This window comes from Fusarium phalaenopsidis, assembly GCF_050370095.1.
Source record: "Fusarium phalaenopsidis strain FUZ10S chromosome Unknown contig_32328, whole genome shotgun sequence".
NCBI classification, from domain to species: domain Eukaryota; kingdom Fungi; phylum Ascomycota; class Sordariomycetes; order Hypocreales; family Nectriaceae; genus Fusarium; species Fusarium phalaenopsidis.
Window position 1 is genome coordinate 597,813 of NW_028145393.1, and position 20,132 is coordinate 617,944.

A 20,132-nucleotide genomic window follows, 5' to 3' on the forward strand; every position below is an offset into this window, starting at 1 on the left:
TCCTTTGTCCAATCCTGGCCCTGGTGTGACAAGGGCGTCAATTCAGTCAACCAACCCAGTTCGTTGGGCCTCGAACGGAAGAAGCAGGGTTTGCGATCGATGTATTAGGTGAGTCCGGGTTGTTGGGTCATGAGTGTCTCACGCATCAACTGACGCAGCATAGGCACAAGATCAAATGTACGCATTGATTCATCGAGGCGCATAGCAATGTAGCAATCTGACTGTTGATGTGACTTTCTAGGCGATCTGAATCAACCTCGCTGCTCAGCTTGCGACGCATATGGCCAGACTTGCTCCTATTCGCGAACACGCAAGAAACCAGGACCCATTAGAGGCTCAAGTCGACGACCTGGCCGGCCAGCACCGACGGCATCTCCCACTGTTTCTCCATCAGACCCTCAGGGCACAGCCGTCACAAACGAAAGCTTCGGCGTAACATGGCATATAGCATCTACGCCAGAGGCCACAGAAGAATCCAATCCTCCGGTTCAATCACTGAGCACATTGTCCAATGCGACCAAGATCCTGAATACATTCTCTTCGCAGCTTTCTGAAGAAGCACGTCATGAACTGTAAGTAACTAGGCCACTTGCATTGTTGGATGGACTCTGAAGTTGAATCCAGGGCCCACACCTTTGCGTCTACAGTCAACACATCGTTTCCCTTGTTCCCCTTACACACGCTCCCCACTCAGCTAAGAGGACGAGAAATATCTGAGGTATTGGCATCGGTTGTTTATGCCATCTCCGCCAAGCTCACCGGAACATCCCTACACACGGACCTCGACACTGCACTAAGCTCCCTAGTTGAGTCCTCGACTGCCCTGACCCCAAGCGTCTCCGAGCCCAATGCCCTCAACGAGTGGCGAACCGCCTGTCTTCTGGCTTGGTATGGGTTCTATCAGTATCAAGGCAAAAAGATCGATGATTGTATCTCAAATCTGGCCCGCAAGGCATACCACCTTGGTCTCCACCAAATCGACAGTCTGTCTAACTCGTCAACCTTTGGCTGGGACCTTCTGAGCGAAGCAGCTGTCGAAGAATGGCGCCACGTATGGTGGAGTATTTACCTGCTGGACACTCACCTAAGTTACTCAACGGCAACCCCCAGTCAGATACAGCCTGACAGTATCGGCACAGCGTTGTTGCGAGGAGACCTGACGAGAACAACAGCCAGCGCGCGAAATGGCGCCAGGACACTCATTCCTACTGACCAAGCCGATCTGTGGAAAGTGATCCAAGAGATTGTTGCTGTCAGTGGTAGGGACATTTTTGGCCTTCATATCGCGGCCAACGCATTGTTGAAAGAAGCCATAGCAGTTCATCGCCGCAGCAGACAACATCCTCACTATCCAACGCAAGAGAGAATCTCAGAGCTGGAGGATTGTCTCTGCGGCATTCGATTATCACTGCCTTTCAACTACCTGCGGATGGTGCGCGATGTGGCTAGCGGCGAATCAGTGGCCAGCTACCATTGCCGTCTGTTGACTATCCTCAAGCTACAGTCAACACAGATGATACTCGGCCTTCCCGGGCGTCAAGTTGACGAAGCTCAGTTTCAAGCGAGCTGGAGGGAAAATCTCGAGACCTGCCATCGCCTATTCGAGATAATCTCTCACTGGGACAAGGAATGCGTCTTCGCAGTTGACCCGGAACTTTGCATCATCGTGATGGGCCTACTTGTGCTTTTCCACTTGCACAACAAAGCAAGCGGCATTTCGAGCCCATCATCGTCAGCCCAACTCACACGCCGACAAGACATTCTTCGGGTCATTTTACAGAAGCATGCGAGACAATGGAAGTTGGCTCAAATTCTGTTAGGTGAGTTATCTGCAAATTTAAACACCCACTGGATCGTTATTCTTACTAATAGCTACGAGTAAAGACAGCTACGATGCCCTAGTTACTAAGATATCGAACCCTTTGGGCCTTGATGACCTCTTTCATGTGATTGACCAATTTCAAGGGCCTCTTCATCTGAAATGGGTGAACTTTGTCCGTCCAGATCGTTATGCGGAGCTTAGGGCAGTGGGGAGGAGGTGTCTCGATTGTTATGGCTCCAGCGTCGGCTACGTTCTATGAGATGCCTTCATCAGATATAATATGAGTAGACTAAAATAATTACCGGTTAGATCGTGCCTGGTCACATAAATAAGCGCTGTCAAAGTTGGATGTGAGGCCTTTGTGAGCTGCTGAGGGATAACCTCGAGTGCACGTGTGACGAGGCCCAAGCCTCTTGGCTTCAGGTCAGTCAGCGTCTGCTGCGTGCTATCTCTGGGGGCTTGAATGATACCGGATCACGGCGTAACCATGGCTGAGTGAGGCTGAAATAGGGGCTCCGCAGCAAAGGCATGGTATGTCTGCCTTGTGAAAACAAGATAAGACCCACCTAGTTCTTACACGCATGGCATTGATAAAGACCTTTTCACCGAATACAATGAGTTCCCGGAACATTTCCAGAATAGGAAATCATCCAGTCGGCATCGGTCTTCGGTCGTCGGTCCAATACCCCGAGGCCGGACCCACTACCGCTACCTCATTGGATCTCGGCCGTTTAAGCATCCAAACAAGCTTGATTGATATGTCCGGTCGATTATGTCCGAACTCCAAATGCCCGACATTTGGATGCCAAGAATGGCTTGCGAAGCCCCTGTCAGACATGATTTGAGGCACCAATGCCGAATGAGTCTCTTGGATAGAAGCAATGGATGCCTGCGCCTCGTGGACCACGCGGATACGCGTCACTTCAAGTTTTTCAAGTCTTGGTGTATTGGAGATTACATGATCTAAGTATAGAAAAATTGATTCACTGTCCTTGATGCTCTTGACATTTGGAAGTCCTCGTTCGATAGATAAGGAAGCGTTGTCTGCACTACTTTCTGGCGTCCAACACAAACTCAGCAAACAATCCCAAGTCCTTCAACTGCAATCTCAAACCTTGACCGCCCTTCTCACCCGGCCATTCTTTCCGTCGCCATGTCGCGTCTTATCCCAAGCCTCGCTGTCTTCCTCGTCCCCGTCGTACTTGGGGCAGTCACAATCGGTCTGACCTATGCGCCGTGCTACGCTACTGTATGCCCCGAAGACTACCTCGACAAAGAAACAAAGTATCACTTGGCCATATTCTACGGCATGGTCCTGGTCCTGGGTTTTGCACTCTACCTGCGGTCATCGTCTCGCTCTCTTCTTGCTTTAAGTAGTCATCGGTCTTCAGCTGAGCTTCCGCTTCTTCGCAAGTATGTCACTATTGGGGGCGTTGCCATCACAATATTCATCGCTGCGGTCACACTGGCTACGGCTGCCCTCTGGTGGCCCGCTCTCTGGAAATATTGGGGCGACAGAACAGATCCTTTGGACTGGGACTCAGCCAAGATCCGCCTTACAATCACTGGTGTCACAGGCCACTATGCCGATATCCTCTTGGGGCTATTAATCATACCAGTCTCGAGAAACAACCTAGTGGGTCGAGCCTTCAAGCTACATCAGAGCACGTTGCTGTTCGCTCACAAAGTGGTTGGGTATCTCTTCTTGCTGGTGGTCGTGGCTCACGGAGTTGCTTACGCTGTACATCTCCCCCCGATTAGAACTCATGATGTCCTCAATATGCTGATCCCAACACTAGATGTATGCGCTCGACCCTTCCAGCGATGACGACGAGAGGAAAAACGAGGTCTTCAGTACTGGAAATCCGACCATGACCCTTAAAGAGAGCAAAGGACGGAGCGAGTGGTACACCACCACCACCTACAACGGAGCGGCTGCATTCGTCGTCATTATTATCATCACGATTACCGCCTCTGCTTGGATCCGAAGACGCAACTACAACTTCTTCTATTACACCCACCTCGTGTGCAGTATTCTCATCTTCGTTGGGGCCAGTATACACGCCAGCACCGACTTTTACCTTCTGTTGCCTGGCTTGTGCCTGTGGGTTGTCGACTGGGCTTATCGACTATTCCGTGGAGAAGGCGGCGGGTTGCATGAAAAGATCAACGCAACGTTGGAGAACGCGGGAGAAGGCTGGTACAGGCTGTCGCTTCCTGTTGTCACCCGTAGCATGAAAAGCTATGATGAAATCCCGGAGTCTCGCGCCGAAACCGGCCTGTCGTCTCTCACTCCCCTCAAAACCTACTACATCAACATTCCCTCGGTCAGCAAGCTTCAGAACCACGCCTTCACAGCGGCCGTCCCAGCTTCCAGTACCTCAGGGCCAGTCTTTCTCTTTCAAAGGGCAGGCAAGGCATCAAAGAAGAGTCAGAAGGAGTGGACATGGAAGGTTGGGGCGTTGGTTCCTCATCCAAACGACTTTACCACGCTGGAAGTGCGGCTGGAGGGTCCGTATGAGCCGCGAGACACAAAGTTCCAACAAGCTTCTCACATAATCTGTGTTTTGGGTGGAACTGGAGTCACCGGTGCCTACAGTCTCGTCACTTGGTGGTTGAGGTTTCGAGCGCAGGATACCAACAGCAGATTCACTCTTATCTGGGCTCTTCGACACAGACAACAAGCGAATGTCAACGAATGGCTCCATCTGCAAGAAACAGCAGCATCGGTTCCGAATCTGACACTGATCACTCATATCAGCTCCGCTGATGGCAGGATGAACCCGGGCAAGCTGATCCGGCAATCTCTTACCCTCGATCGTATTTCGAGTGCATCTCCTGCAGATGGAGAACAAGCCAAAGAAGCCACTGCCTGGGTTTATAGCTCAGGTCCGGATGGTTTGATCCGAGCGACAGAAGCGGCTTGTGTGAAGATAAGACATGAGATGAGGGAAATGAGAGGTGAATCCCACGTCAAGGAGATTGACTGGTACATGGCCAAGTGGGAGGTTTAGAGAGCCTCGCAATGCCGTTGGAATAAATTTTCACTTGGCTATTTCACTTTGTATTCATAGGTTTTTAGATAGGCTTTCATCTCCGGTGCATTAATCACAGGCCTGGGGCCATCCTTTTTCCTGTTCAGCGACTGTGCTGATATGGCAGTGTGTGAATCAAACAACTACACTTCTGCTGCGAAGTGGTATCTCAACAATGACATTGAGCGGCTCGACAGTTTTGGCCATGACTCCTTTTGTGAAGACTTTTACTCGAATGTGGTGGCGCCTTTGAATGGGGATGCAAGAGTATTATCATCTAGCCCCAGCTAGCTACGAGGCACTGATTGCAAATGAGGCAGAGCTTGATGTGTTTTAGCCTTTACCATTACAGACACAGCCTGTGTCTCTGCTGTCAATAGTCTAAAGTCATCCCGAATGTATAGCTAATTTATCCAAGTGAACGCAAGCAACCTTGCCTAAGAGTGCTATTGTATAAGCTTAGGTAGGTAGTTTAAAACAACAAAAAGATTTTTAGGTTGGTGGCAAGTATATACGGTGCATAGCGGTGTAGTTGCTCTGCATCAAGTACACTGGCGACCTCGACGACCCATAGAAATTGGACTTGCCAAGGCCGCAGAAAGCCCCCTGTCACCCTGAGAGGCCTGGTACGAGGTTCATGGTAACAAGTCTGCAATTTAGAACAAATCGACAGGGTTCCGCACCAATATTCAGCATTGATCAGAGATTTTGAGCTGGTTGTCAGGCCAGCTACTAGGACATGGAGGCATCGAGAGATGTTGGTTTGGATTCACGAGCATAAGAGAGGTTGGAAAGGTGCAATGGCCCTACAGGTTCTAGCCACTTTACCGGATCCACAAAGCTCTCCGCTCTTTGGGCATTATCCCCTTAATTCAGCCTTATGGAGCCTGTATTTGAGCAGTCAGCTCCATCTCTAACCGGCAATTTCACGCCGGCTTCTGGAAATCTCCACATGCCGCTCTCCACTCACTTCGCCGCCCGCTTGCTTAAGTGCCGTGGCTCGGACCCCCTCCCCGTGGTGGAAAAGCTAGCTGTTTTAGTGGCGGATATGGAGGCTCTAAAACCGTCCATATCAGTGCTGCGAAGTCTTATATGGTGTCTATCAAAGAGAGGCTCTGATAATGCTGAGCCTTGGAAGGTTTCGCGTCTGAAGATGAGCTGCAAGGAGGATAATTTGTCGTCACTCAGTCAGCAATACCGTGGGACACTCACCGACATGTCACCTTTGGGTTGGATAGCATTCGCGAGAACAAGGCGAGTAAGGGATGTGATGAATGTGATTACTCCGCGGCAAGCATGTCACTGCGTCATACTTGTCGACTCGAGCAAGCCTGTCGAAGCGAATGGATATCATGTGGTAGCAATAAACCTCAATTTGGCATCTGCATGGCTTGGGGGACCCCTACTTTTGGCTGTAGTAAAACGGCAAATTGTCTGTTCTCCTGCTTCCATGGTAGCTATTTCCCCTGACTTGGACATATTCTATGGCTTTTATGCTCGAAAAACTTTATTTTGAGCGATGATACATCGCCCTCCTTGTGTTATTGGCTCACCCACATCCCGTTTCAAGACAGCTGTTGTCACGGTCGCAATGGGCACTGTAGCAATGGGATACTGACATGAGAACCAATGACACATGACATTGTGACACAAGCCATCCTTCCATTAATGCAAGACACAGAACCGTCTACCAGCCACGTCGGCAATGGGCCAGAATCATCTCGACGCGTTCGGAAGAAGCCATGGTGGCTCAGTTACCTCGACGCGATCGGGAGCCTGGCCTATAAGAGCAGTCGCTGCTCTTCTCGACACTAAGAGTTAGCCGCAACAACCCGTTAGCAGCCTCATCACAAAATTGGCCATTGACCAACCCGTTGATCTCCGTGGAAGCAAACACACAGTAGCTAATTTCGGGTACGGCAGGGAACGCAAGGCGTAGGTTTGCGCGGATGTCCCCAGTTGGAAACACTAGGGCGTCTCCCCCGCAAGCGAGTGCCCCTGAAAAGCGACGATCGATCACTCGGGGGACGCTTCCGGCCCCGGAGCTAAAGAGTCAAGCCCCACATGCCGTCTGCCGTATCGTCAAGTCCCCTTGTTTAGTCGACGGACTCGATGCATTCCGTCTGAAGATCTTAACGCTTGTGCTTTCGTAGGAGTCTTGAAGGATAGGCTAGAGTTCATTATTCAAGCCTCTGCAAAAGACACATGCCATCTATGTGACCCTTTGTCAGTATCTGTCACCTTGCGATGCTCCCCTAACATTGTCCCTGCATACCTCGCACCAACCCCTTTTGCCAAGCACTCCGGTTCCCTTCCTAAAGTGCAACATGGTGAGCACGCGCGCTAAAGTTTAACGCCTCCGCACGGTATCGGGAACCATTGAACCGACCAGATTAATGAGGCCAATTGCCCCGGTATTACCCTTGCGATCGGCACCAGAGAACAAGGCGGACTGCTGCAGAGACCATCAGGTTGGTGTCTTTTTCCCCTGGTTGATGACTGTGAAGGATGGCTGATTTGTTGGTGCTAAAGATCGTCATTCATGCACTAATACCGGCACTTGTTCAGCCAACACAAGCCTCAAGACAGAACAAGGCCATTACATGCAGCCCACGGGTCGTGAACGTATTCTTCTGGACGCTCTGGAGTTGCCAATTCAGCAAGTGGCTCAGAGCGTTCCGTCTTCAAGACCGTTGGCTTTTGGCATACTATCATCCTCACGTTAGGCTACGGTAAGCCAAGTTCATTACTCTCATGGCGGATACGTTACCTAATCACCGTCTCAGATCGCCCAAAGACTGAAGCCACACAGACTGACAGTGGCCTCTACCCATCTACACATACTGAGTCATGAGTCTCCGACTCGGGCTGAACACTCCGCCGAACCCAAACGCGTCGATCCCAGGGTTGTCATCTGCCGGGTGCCCAATCGCAAGAAATACGTGATGCCACTGAGCCTCCAAGGCACACAAAGATCCCATCTTCTGCACCACTAGCGTTTGGAACCCGTGTACGAGTCGAAACGGAAGCCATCCCCAGTGCAGCATCTGGCACAAGTTCGAAATAGCACACCCATGTCCTGATTAGCAAGGCCGGATGATCGTCATCTTCCCCGCCAAGGTCTAGAATGCGCCGCGGAAGGCGGGGGATCCCAGAATGTCAGTCCACTTCTTCATGAATGACTCCCAGTGCTAGACATCTTCAAGGTCTAGAGGCAAATCACCGTTGCAGCCAGGCAGCTGGAAAAGGTCTGCACACCAGTAAGATAGCGGCCAAGATGTAGGAACGGTTCGCTCCCCGCGATTTGCTAGTCGAGTAGTACTACGCTATTCATTTGCGTCAAGTTCACTAAACAAGGCCAGAGGGTTTGTTGATCAGGGGGGATCCCTAACACGGCTGTGACCTATATCCGAGCCTGATCCTTCAACATTTGCTTCATCTTCTTTCTGATGGACTCAGCAAGCGAGTAGCCATTGTATTTCTTTCATTCTTTTTATTTCATCTTATATATTCCGTTGGGAATCATTCGAGCAGCACCGCATCAAAGATCGTATTCGGACTTGACCCTCTGCCAATCCTCGTCCGAGGTTAAATCGACAACATGACCGGTTTTCTTATTCCCCCGTGGTACAAGAATGAGGTACCGGGGGAGACTGAGATGAACATCGCCAGTGTCATCTTCGGGTTCAGCCTGGGTTCAGCCATCTTCACAGCCTCGCTCGCCTTCAAACAGTCTCTCGGAGCGTACAGGAGGCAGAGACTGTTCAGTGCTTACATTATCATGTGTTGGTTGGAATGGATTGGATGCAATTGTATGGGTCTTGTCACGTATATCTGGCTCAAGGGTATCGTCCCGCCAAGGTTTGTCTTTTATCCTCCAGATCAACCTGGACTCGTTCCTTGGACCCCACGCTGACTCAACTTTGCTTCACTCAGTTTCTGGGTCTTTTTCTTCATCAGTAAGCAATTCGACCGGGGAACTCACTTCCGATAAGACTGTCTCTAACATGTCTACTCCCAGTCGTCTTCTGGAGCATGCAGATCCAGTTCATTTTACAGATCATCATCAACCGAATAGCCCTCCTGCTTCCCAGAAAGTCAGGCGTCAACAAAATCAAGTGGGGGGTCGCCATCATCGTCAGCCTTATCAACCTGAGCGGTTTCTGCATCTGGATCCCGGCACGTCTACAGATCTCTCACCTGTACGAAGAAATCAACATCATTTGGGACCGAACCGAGAAGGCCGTTTTCTTGATTGTCGATCTTGGTCTCAACCTTTACTTTATCTATCTTGTTCGCTCGAGACTGATTGCTGGTGGTTTGACAAAGTATTGGCAACTCTTCCACTTCAACGTCGCCATGGTTTTTGTGTCGGTGACACTGGACTGTGTCTTGATGGGAGCCACGTTCCTCCCGAGTCCTGTCGTGTAAGCAACCTTGCTCAAATCTTGGCACCACTAAGCTCACATCTACGCAGTTATGTGCAGTTCCATCAACTCACCTATCTCCTCAAGCTCTACATCGAGATGAACGTTGCCTCCCTCCTAGGTCACATCGTTAAGGGCGCAAGAGACCGCGACGGCACAAGGGCTGCGGATGGCCGATATGCACACAAGCCTCATGATGAAATCACCAATGTGAGAATGGCCACGTTGATCACGTCCAACCGCACAGGTCATGTCCGCCTCAATGATGATTCAGTTGGAGGAGAGACATACAAGAGTGATGCTCAATGGGGGGGTATTCGCAAGCAGGTGGAGACTGAGATTGTCTATACCAATCCCGAGGATCACGATCTTAGTGAAGCAAGCTCTGAGACAAGGGTGCTTAAATAGATTCGGTTGGCGGGAAGGGAGGGTAAGGTAGGGATGGGTATGGCGTTACAAATTGTATTATTCTCTAAACTAATTAATACATCATTTTTCAATCTACAAGTTCCTCCTCTTTGTCAAGAAAGTAGAGACATGGCACGGAACAAGGGTGAAATGTCACCAGGGTTATCGTTGAGGGCCGCTATCTCGAGACTGGCCGGGGAAGGGGGAACGGCTCGGAAAATTACCCGCCAGATCCACCATTTTAAACACACTTCTTTCTTAATTTGACTTCCATCTTATCTTCTTGTCATGACTTTGTGCCGTGGCAAGTCTGTCACTGCCGCTTGGGCACCATCAACACACAAGTACAAGCATGACCCAGGATCATGGCATATAACCCAGCGCAAATGCAGGCAAACCAGGAGTCCTTGTCACTTAAATACACATCGTCAGGTGAGCTTTCTCGGAGTCTCGGCCGAACATAATACGTCTTCTTCCTTGGTTGACCATGAGGCCATGGTCCAGACCAAGAACAAGTGGAGAGAGCAGGCTTGGATGAGAGGAGAGTGTGTCATGGCGAGTCATGCGGGGCCCCGTTCTCCATTGCGCCCGCTCCTCATGCTTCTCCACATCGGAGAGCTCTCCGTGGTGTCTGTTCGCGCTCGGGAACCTTCCGTAACCCGTTCCCCGCATCAGAAGAACTCTTCCGTTGGTGCCCAGTCGCCTGGCCTCTGATTTGTGCTGACGTACATCACCCACTCGACAAGCGTGCAAACAGCTGACATTAACAACTCATAGCATGTGGGGTAGAGGCTGTTTGGCCCAGTCTCATATTCTTGTCCCAGGTGTCAAGTTGTGGCAGACAAGTTAATGCCTAGTTGCTGTGACAGAATGCTCCCTGAGTAAAAACGGACGTTTCCCAGATTATAATAAACATTGAATGAGATTTAGTGATTCAAACCGTCAGCTTCGGTAAAGGGTCTGATGAGAAAGCTCAAGGAATCAAAGTGCTGGATAAACAGTAGATAAGCTCTAGAGTGGTGTTCCGATCCTCTAGGGTAGCATCGCGGGTGCGGAGAAGGGGAGCCCCAGGCAGGCGACGAGCATCCCAAGGAAGACGTGGAAGACTTGAAGAACGAAATAGAATCCCTGTCAAGTCCTCTTCCCTGTTATTAGTTACTGATGCTTGGCCCTCTGGAGGTAGTGTGTTTTCACAATCGCCAAAACCTTATTGGCGGGAGTTTTAAGGCTCACATCTAGAACACCCAACTGTACCAGGTGGAAGGCTCCCTCGATAACCAGTCCAAGCTTCTCTTCTTGTCGCCGTTAGGCCCATATCGTACGTCAGCCTGGCCACTGGTTAAAGACTGCGGGTATTTGATGATCCAGGACATTCACTTCCCCCCAGTCCGAGTTACCCCAACCGACATGAGCTTTGATTGCCTGAATGACCCCAACTCCAAGATCTCAGCCTACCCAGTCACAACCAGTAAACAAGAAACCGTAGAGTGAGGCCAAGAACGGTTGAAGACGGTCGGTCTTTGTCCGAATCACGCGTTTGAAAACTTGAACCGTTCCTTGGCATCAAACCCACCAATCCCAGAGAGAATAATTATGACCAACAAACCCCGCACGAGCTAATCCCCTCATTTGCCTTGCTTATCCCCTCATCCCTCACGGACCCCATGGGGCATTGCCCCATTTCCCCCTTGATGCCTCCGCAATTGCATGTAACGTTACCTCTACGGTGGGTAATCACGTCAGGACCTCGGTTGTGGTCTGGGGTTTCTCCAGGCTTCTTCCAAGGCGAACGGATTCAACCATGACAAAGAGGAGGATAGCGTCTCTCCGCATTCGGCCCGTCATGCCTGTCACGTTGTCTCGAATGTAAGCCAACCCCAGACTAGTCTATTCCCCAAGTGGTCGAGAGCCCCGTCTCGGAGAGCTGTCCGTGGATTGAATCGCGGAGAAGCTTAGACTTTCGAGGGAGCCCAATCCGAATCAAGTGTTAGGCAAACTCACGAGTTGCCGTGTTGCCGAGTTGGCAGACGCGCACCTATCATTGCTCTGATAATTTTGGGGGAGGAAAGCGTTGACCACTTGAATGAGTCGACGTCTGTTTATGCAGAGTCCACTCCCCCAAACATGTGGAGATGGTATCTAGAGGTATAATTATCTTGGCCGGCCGATACTTTTCTTGGCCTTGGCGATCCAAGCCTCTTGGCAACATTGGCAGTCTTCACAATGTCGCATACTGTTCTTGAGAAACAAGATGACCTGGCCCTCGAGGGCAAGGCTGATGTCGACCACTCCGAGGTTCTCAAGAACTCGGATCTCATGAATGATGCCTTTGAGGGCGAGAACCGCGAACATGAGCTTGGAGTCTGGGAGGCTACCAAGAAGCATCCTTGGGCTTGTTTCTGGGCATTCATTATGTGTTTCACGATTGTCAGTCTTCCCAATCGCAATCATGTCGATCTTCTCTCGATTCATGATCGGCTTATGGCCCAAGATGGCAGGGGTAGCTAACCGTGCAACAGGTCATGGAATCGTTCGATATGTTCTTGAACGGCAACTTTGTCGCCCTCCCGGCTTTCCAGAAGCATTACGGCGTCTACGTTGAAGGATCCGGCTACACCATCCCGACAAAGTGGCAGAGTGCCTTGTTCCAAGCCGGTCAATGCGGTGCATTCATCGGCGTCTTCATGGCTGGTCCCATCACCAACTACCTGGGTTATCGCTGGACGACCATATTGGGCTTGATGCTTATGAATGCTACGATTTTTGTCTCTTTCTTCGTGAGTGCCTCTCCTGCCCCCTGGCCGAGGGCTCTATCTAATCTGATCCACCAAGGCCAACTCCCTCACCCTCCTCGTGGTCGGACAAGCTCTGGAAGGTGTGCCATGGGGTTTCTTCATCGCCAACGCTCCCGCCTACGCCTCCGAGATTGTCCCTCTTGCCCTCCGAGGTGCCTGCACGGCAACTCTGCAGATGAGTTGGTCCATCGGATCTATCATCGTCGCTGGCGCTACCTATGCCTACAACAAGCGCAACGACCAGTGGGCTTGGCGAGTACCTCTGGCCCTGCAATGGGTCTTTCCCGTAGGACTCCCCAAATCTCACAACATGCCCGCGATGCTAACTCATCTAGACCCCCCTCCTAATCCTCGTCTTCCTCGCCCCCGAATCCCCATGGTGGCTCATCCGCCGCGGCCGCAAGCAAGAAGCCCTCCGATCCATCGAACGTCTCGGCACCGACTCCAAGGAACAGGCTCAAAAGTCTCTTGCCATGATGGAGCGTACCGTCGAGATTGAAGCACAGACTGGTGGATCTCCCAGTCTTCTCGACCTTCTCAAGGGCACTGATTTGAGACGAACCATCATTACCTGCTTGATGTATGCGTCACAGAACTTTGCTGGTAACTTGATTGCCAACCAGGCCACCTTCTTCTTTGAGCGTAAGTTCCCATCTACAAATACCTGCAAGTAAAACAGACAACTAATGCATCATGCAGAAGCCGGAGTCGGCTCCGACCGTGCTTTCCAGCTCAACCTGATCAACGCGTGCCTTCAATTCATCGCCAACATCATCTCCTTACCCGTCAGCGGTTGGTGGGGACGTCGCACCATCTATCTCTGGGGCACAGCCGTCAACATTACCCTGCTATTCCTCCTCGGCATCTGTGCCTCCATCCCGCAGAACAGCGCGACCAATTACGCCCAGGCCGTTCTTGGCATTCTCATCTCCTTCGTCTATGCCGGAGCCCTGGGTCCCACCACATACACGGTCATTGCCGAGACATCTTCAGTCCGTCTTCGTGCCCTGAGCACTGGTGTCGGTCGTGCGGCTTATTACATTGCCGAGATCCCCATGATCTACTTGGCCTCGCAACTCCTCAACCCTACTGGATGGGATCTCGCTGGCAAGTGTGGATACGTCTGGGGAGGTACCGCTGTTGTGTGCTTCCTTTCGGCCTTCTTCTTCCTTCCTGAGCTCAAGGATCGCACGTATCGTGAGACGGATATCCTGTTCAACCGCAGGATTCCTGCCAGGAAGTTCAAGTCGACTGTCATTGACGTTAGAGACAACGAATAGAGTGTTGCTAAGAGTTGCACTTGTTTGATCTCTGGAAAAACACATAGATGCAGTGTTACGAATAGAACCAAATGTCATCTTTATTGTTCATATGCCCTCGCCCGACCGCCACCATAACATCTTGTGAAACATTTCAGCCAAGCAAGTGTGCCATCCACTCATTAAGCAGGCTTTCCGATTACGCTTCAACCTCGTTGTTGTCCCGAGACTGTTTTTTTCACCGTCATGTTTCGTACTCTTCCACCCGGTCGTAAAAAGAATGAGACAAAACACAGTTCGCCCCTCAAGCCACCCATAGATTCTTACCTAAAGGAAATCAGAAATTCTTAGAAATAATTTAACAAAATTAGAACATAAACGTCTAAGGATTTAATTGCACGTCATTGAAGTACAATTCAGTCCTTGTTTGTTCGTCAGGATGGATGCTTTAAAGGAGTGGGGGCTGGCAGTGTTTTCGCAGTACCCTAGCATTTAAAAAGAGAAAAATATAAGCGTAATAAATAGAAATTATTATAATTAAACTCTGTCTATTTTTTAATAACTTTCTCGTATTTTTTGTTCAGGGTTATGCTTTTATGAATGTTGGTGGCCCTGGCTCGGCTTCGCACCGATTTCGGCGATGTGACGAAAAACAGGGGGTATCTTGTCTCTACACACTCGCCGGTATCTGCAGTCACGCTACGTTTTACGCTGAGTATGGATTCAATTCATTTTCAATTGTTTTTGCGACTAAATATCAAGGTATTCAAATTTTTATACCGCCAACCAGAGCAGTGTCAGCAGAGTCGATGCGTAAATGCCACCAGCACCCATGGCCAATGTAGGCGCACTGCTAGCACTATCCCAATACGTCTTTTGGTTCGGAGTCGCCTCGTAGCGATCCGTGTTGAAGGTCGAGTTTAGTGAGACGCTGCCCACAACGTCGCCCGACTCGAGAAGAATATGCGTATCGATCTCGAGATCTTTCAGGCCCTCTTGTGTCACAAAGATCTGGCGTCCACCTCTGATCCAGTCTCCATACCCGCCGTATCCTGTGTGCTGGCCGTAGCAGAGATTGATGCCGCTTCCAGTGATGTTCATACCCGGAAGTTGATCGTCCCACTTGTAGCACCAGGAATTTCCGTGATCGTGTCCGTAAAAGAGTCCAATAACTCCCGGCGTCGAGACCAGAGCGCGCATAAAGGGCAGGTCCTGATCTCCATAATCACAGCTTCCGCTCTCACCTTCGGCACACCATCCATCGCCCTGCTGCACGACATCTTCCTCGTTGATGCCTGGCTGGGTGTTCTCGCCGGGGCCATCAGCCTGTTGCTGGAATACATAAGAGGCGTGGATCGGGATGTGGACAAAGGCAAGGGATGGGATTTCCTTGCCATATTCCTCGACTAGTTCGGCATTGGTTTCGTTGAACCATTCCACCACGCTCGAGTGGACCCAATTGTGCTGACGCCCACCCTGATAATAGAAGCCTCCGCGACTATCAAAGAACCAGAGGAGCAGCTCAGGGGTGCAATCTCGAGTCGTCGTGCAATTGGATGCGTATACGGGAAGGTAGTAGTTGGTGGTGCCGGCATTCCTCCCATCAACCATCTTCTGGGTTCGAGAACCGGTGAACCCTTGCTCGCGCTCCAAGATGTCATCTCCGTTGATGTTGAAGTTGTGATCGTGATTTCCGTATGTGGAAGCCCAGGTTAGGTTGCGTTCCACCAGCGGTGCGACGATCTGATCTATATAGTGGGTGCTATTGTCGCGGTATGTGTCTTCGCCGTTTATGAGGTCTCCGTTGAACACGACCAGGTCTGGCGTGTCAAAGTCAAGCACATCGCCTATGACCTTGGTCGATCTGCGATCGACGTCTGGACCTGACCCTGATGCATCTATAAGATCTTATTAGCACCACAGAAATTGAATCAATGGTATGTAAGAGACCAGCCTGTTGCATAGTGGAGGTCCGAGAACACACAGATCTGGAAAGCTCCATCGTCGTTAAACTTTAGTGGCGGTAGGTCGTTGTTGTTTGATTGACGAGGAACAAGAGCTTGGCAGGGTAATACTGCAAAAGAAGCTATCAGGGCACCAATTCGCAACATATCCAAGAAGCTTGATTAACAGCTGGTGAATTCTCCTTATCAACTGTTCCTGATGAAGAGGCGATAGAGAATTCGGGAGGAGCAGGATGTAGCAATGCCAAGAATACAACACAAAGGAGACACCATGATGAAATGGGTGCAAAAAAGTATAAATACTCGAATTCATCGTGGGACAGTAACTGCAACAAGCCCTTGGCCGTCTCGGCCGACGATGTGGGATAGCAAGGCCAAGACCCCAGTTTTGTCAGCATAGCGCATATGTCCGCTAATTCCGCAAGGCAAGGTGAGCTTGGCGACGACGGTAATTTGTCTTGCAAGGATTGCCACGCGTCAGTATCGTCTTGGCATCGGTAATTGACCTGCTAGGCATTTGTTAATGGGTACTTTTATCTGTGCGTCTCAAGATGCTTGCCCGGGTGTATCTTTCATGGCGCAAGTAGCAAGCCCATTGGTTGCATGACGCGCTCTCTCGATGGGCCAAGAGGTTGGTGTTTCTTGGCACCAGACAAAATGGGGCTCATCTCATCAATGACGCGCGGCCCGTCACACGATAAGAGTTTGAGGGTCAGATTGAAATCTGAGCAAAGATTTAGAGTTACGCAGGGTTACATCGTCGGAGTTAGAATGTCTATAGGTCTCTCTACTCCGAACCCTGCCAGCCTGCTCAGCCTTGGGAGTCGACGACTCGTCTGACATGATTCCATAACAAAGACAGCTTGGGCCATCAGCGTCGAGTCAAACCTGTCAAGGGCCGATTCTTCAATCGTCACAATGGGCAATGGCCCCGCTAGGACAAGAGTTCAAAAGCAGGTTTTCCGAGTATGGGCCAACACGCCAAGACAATAAAGCTGCTTGTCTTGGCGGCAGTCACTGCTTATGTGTGCATTAGTTATCAATCGTTCGTTTTTTGCCAAGACGTCTCGCCTATGTCCCTCCTAACAACCCAGGTTTCACTTTTTCTTCTTCGCCTTTGTCTTGTCCACCACATCCACCCACTTGGCATCGATCCCCCTCTTGGGCAGAATTTCTCCCACGAGGATTTTTCGCTGATCTCCCTGCACGACGATTTCCAATAGACCGGGCTTAGAACCACTGGCTTGCCCGACGCTTGCTGACCCAGCACACTTCTTCTGCAGCTCTGGGGCCAGCACCTGCGGATCGATGAAGAAGGGCTCGAGGTTGGAAATCTTGGTGACAACCTTGGTGCCTGTTCGTTTTTCGATGGCGACGAGGACATGAGGCGGGTGTCCAGCCTTGGGCTTTTGCTCGGACGCAGAATCTTTTCTCTTGATGACGTAGAAAGGTTGGCAGAGATGAGAGTCTTCCAGCACGCGTTTCTGGAGGGCACTTCTGGAGATGCGTCCTGATGCAAGAGCTTGGCTGTCATCGTGGCTCGGGTTGGACCCCAGAATGCTGTTTGCAATGAATGGGTCGAGCTTGACGGTCGATGACCCTTGTCCTCCAAGCTCTGGCCGTTGCTCGATGTATGACTTGAGAGCGGCCGAGACTTGCTGCGCGGTGTAAAACTCCGTCTTGGAAGGAAGCAATGTCGGCACAAGCTTAGGAGACAAGCGGTAGACGTTTTGGATCGTGATTGTCTGCCCCAAAGACACATCGGCGGACGAAGAAGCCTGTCCACCGCCCTGCTCTCCCGTCTTTGTTGGTTCAGAGCCCGCTGGCTTAGGCTTCGGTAAATTGTAAGGCCTGAATCCAGTGACCAGCTCGTCGTCAAAGTCGATATCGAGAATGACCGTCTCTCCGCCATTCCTGTCCTTGGACTTGACCAAGCCCAACTTGTCCAGATGCTTGATGAATTTTTTGGCATTCTTCCACGACGTCTTCTTGATGATGTAGTATTGTGGATTCTGGGACCGGAGGTAGGGCTGGATCATGTTGGAGATGAGAAAGGAGGGTTGGATAGGGAACACAAAGCCAAATTTGGGGCCTGGGTTTTCCGCCTTGGCTTTGTGGATGGCGTAGAGGAAGGCTTTTTGGAAGGCCTCGTCAATATCCCTTGTCGTCGGTTCATACTCTTCCTCCTCTGCCGTCTCCCTGTCGTCCTTGGGGGTTTCCTCCTCGTGAAGTGAGCTCTTAACCGGTGCTCCGGCGTCCGCTTCCTGGCCGTCATTCTCGTTGTCCTCCACGGACAGCTGTTCAACTCCTTCGGCAAGCTGTGCTGTCAAACCTGGCCAACCCTCTATGCTTTCCGGTGGAGCCTGCCCTCCACTCCCCAGAGGCCTCCAGCTCCAAACTTCGTCTCCTGCCCAGTGCAGTGCCTTGACCGCAACACCCTTCTGTCCCCTGACGCTCGGTGGTAGGTTGCATATATCGAGCTGACATGTTCCAACCCACAAAGGCACTGTATCCTTTTGCATGCCGGCGACAGCGACGACGGAGCCTATTTTAGCTCTTGAGTCCCACTCAGCGCTTGGTGCCTTGATGAGGCCAGGAATCATCAAGTCGGAGCCATGGGTAAGTTTCTCTTCAACAACAAAGTCCGGCGTGTGTAGCAGTGGCAAAATGCCGGGGTTATGCCAGAGTGTGTAAACAGTCGGAATTAGCTTTGGGTTCTTCCCAAGCTGGAACCAAAGTATCCTCTCATCCTGCCCGGGGCATGCACCAACATAGATGGTGCCACTTATTTGAGCCAGGCTAGGTCCAGAAGATGTCGTAAACCGCGCAGAGGAGGTAGACTCTGGGAGGAGAGAGTTGCGTAGAGAAGAGAGCGTTTGTTGCGCGCCTGATGACGTATCATCCTCAGCTGATAACTGGGGGACCGGAATCTGATAGTCGCGAATGATCTGATCAGCGAGTTTGCGACGGTCTGAGGAGCGCAAGGGCGCCAGGTTCTTGATCTCGGGTTTCTTCTTGAACATGGTGAAGCCACGGGGGATTGTGTTAAGGGTTGCTCGTGTTGGAGAGTGATGCTTAGGGGAGCGACCCCGCGGTAAAACTTGGCATCGCGAAGTCACGTGCCTGGGAAACACGAAGCTTACCCTGCACACCCACTTTTTTCTCCTGTGCCCTTCTCACGGAGGTCAAGACATAAACGGGACGCCAGAACGGCAAAGATCTGGACGAATTCTTAGTAAATTTTAGAATCAAATTTATAAAAATATATAAAAATAATATCATAATTTAATCAAGACATTAGAACTTTTTTATCTTGCCTTATACTTGCTCTTAGGGAAGGACTAGCTAGGCTCTTGGTGTTCTGATTGTTCCTTGACCTGCGCGCCTCTCTGCCTCTCTGTCAGCCATTTACAAAGCAAGGAGAATTTGGGAGTCTCCTACGGGGGTAGTCGATCTGTGTCAATAGCTGTGATCTTTGTTATTGTGGCTGATGTGCTTTTGGAAATGTGTCACAACAACCAACAGTGAGAAGGAGACCACAACCTCCCGCATTTAGGTGCCGCCAATGCAGGAGGTCAATGGGAGGCTGAGCTATTGTCATGTAGGCAAGGGGAGTAACCCATAAGCAGACAGTAAGCCGAGGAATAGGGAGGCATCAACATTAATGTTGGCCAATTTGCCACGGGTTGTGGGGGTTGGGCAGTCAAAAGTGATACCACTGGCGTAGCACCTCGAATCCTACCAACACCTCAACCAACTCGAGCATGGATCTTATATCCGACAATCCAATCCTGTCTGGAGGTGGCTGCTCGGAAAAGCATTGCCATTATGTATCCCTCGACCGGGCCGCACCATGTGACGCCTGCTTGGGAAAGTCGAGAGCAAAAAAGCTGCAATAATGCGGGTGGCTGTTAAATATCACGAAGGATGTGGCGTAGTATTCCGACATCCGGGTCGCAATGTCGGCCCGAGTCACACCCAGAACCAACAGACCGGGGCAAAAAGGGTGTTTCAACTACCCCTGGACCTGCATCTGACATGTCAAGCCTTACCCCAAACCGATCGCTAACCCGCTTGTCACGGGCCGATCTCCTAGCGAAGTTGGGGTCACACGCCTTTATTCTTGTTCCTGATGTTGCCTGTGATATGTCAGATTAAGAGGTTGCATAATTACTCTCTCTTCCTTTCCTTTGTGGAGATTAACCCAGCAAAATGTTGCTGTAAGGGGAATGTCGGCCCCTGACGCCAAGCATGCCGCTTCTCCAGGCTTCCCCTCAAAGCCGGAGCGACAGCCCATGCAGTCGTTCCGGGTGACAAGCATCGCACGATGCCTCGATCCGAGGCAATGTTTCTGTACCCCCAGTCAGGGACCCTAGATATCTTAAGGCAGTGATCACCCGTGCTCCGTGCTCAAGACTACTC

General features: G+C 50.9%; 5 protein-coding genes across 5 annotated transcripts; 3 read left to right on the forward strand and 2 right to left on the reverse strand.

The window, feature by feature from the left end:
- Positions 1-2,975: 2,975 nt before the first annotated feature.
- LRP88_12891 (uncharacterized protein) lies at positions 2,976-4,836 on the forward strand (the record flags this gene model as incomplete). The annotated part of the gene is made up of 2 exons (XM_083249276.1): positions 2,976-3,563; positions 3,622-4,836. 2 exons carry the CDS (start codon positions 2,976-2,978, stop codon positions 4,834-4,836), a joined length of 1,803 nt encoding a protein of 600 aa, XP_083095078.1.
- A 3,622-nt stretch (positions 4,837-8,458) lies between these two features.
- On the forward strand, positions 8,459-9,692 carry LRP88_12892 (uncharacterized protein; the record flags this gene model as incomplete). The annotated part of the gene is made up of 4 exons (XM_083249277.1): positions 8,459-8,718; positions 8,794-8,816; positions 8,879-9,284; positions 9,335-9,692. 4 exons carry the CDS (start codon positions 8,459-8,461, stop codon positions 9,690-9,692), a joined length of 1,047 nt encoding a protein of 348 aa, XP_083095079.1.
- A 2,223-nt stretch (positions 9,693-11,915) lies between these two features.
- Positions 11,916-13,767, forward strand: LRP88_12893 (general substrate transporter; the record flags this gene model as incomplete). The annotated part of the gene is made up of 5 exons (XM_083249278.1): positions 11,916-12,119; positions 12,212-12,469; positions 12,525-12,773; positions 12,823-13,129; positions 13,187-13,767. 5 exons carry the CDS (start codon positions 11,916-11,918, stop codon positions 13,765-13,767), a joined length of 1,599 nt encoding a protein of 532 aa, XP_083095080.1.
- Positions 13,768-14,520: 753 nt separating this feature from the next.
- On the reverse strand, positions 14,521-15,857 carry LRP88_12894 (metallophosphoesterase family protein; the record flags this gene model as incomplete). Its single annotated transcript, XM_083249279.1, has 2 exons — positions 14,521-15,629; positions 15,701-15,857. 2 exons carry the CDS (start codon positions 15,855-15,857, stop codon positions 14,521-14,523), a joined length of 1,266 nt encoding a protein of 421 aa, XP_083095081.1.
- Positions 15,858-16,807: 950 nt separating this feature from the next.
- Positions 16,808-18,733, reverse strand: LRP88_12895 (uncharacterized protein; the record flags this gene model as incomplete). The annotated part of the gene is made up of 1 exon (XM_083249280.1): positions 16,808-18,733. One exon carries the CDS (start codon positions 18,731-18,733, stop codon positions 16,808-16,810), a length of 1,926 nt encoding a protein of 641 aa, XP_083095082.1.
- Between the last annotated feature and the right edge of the window lie 1,399 nt (positions 18,734-20,132).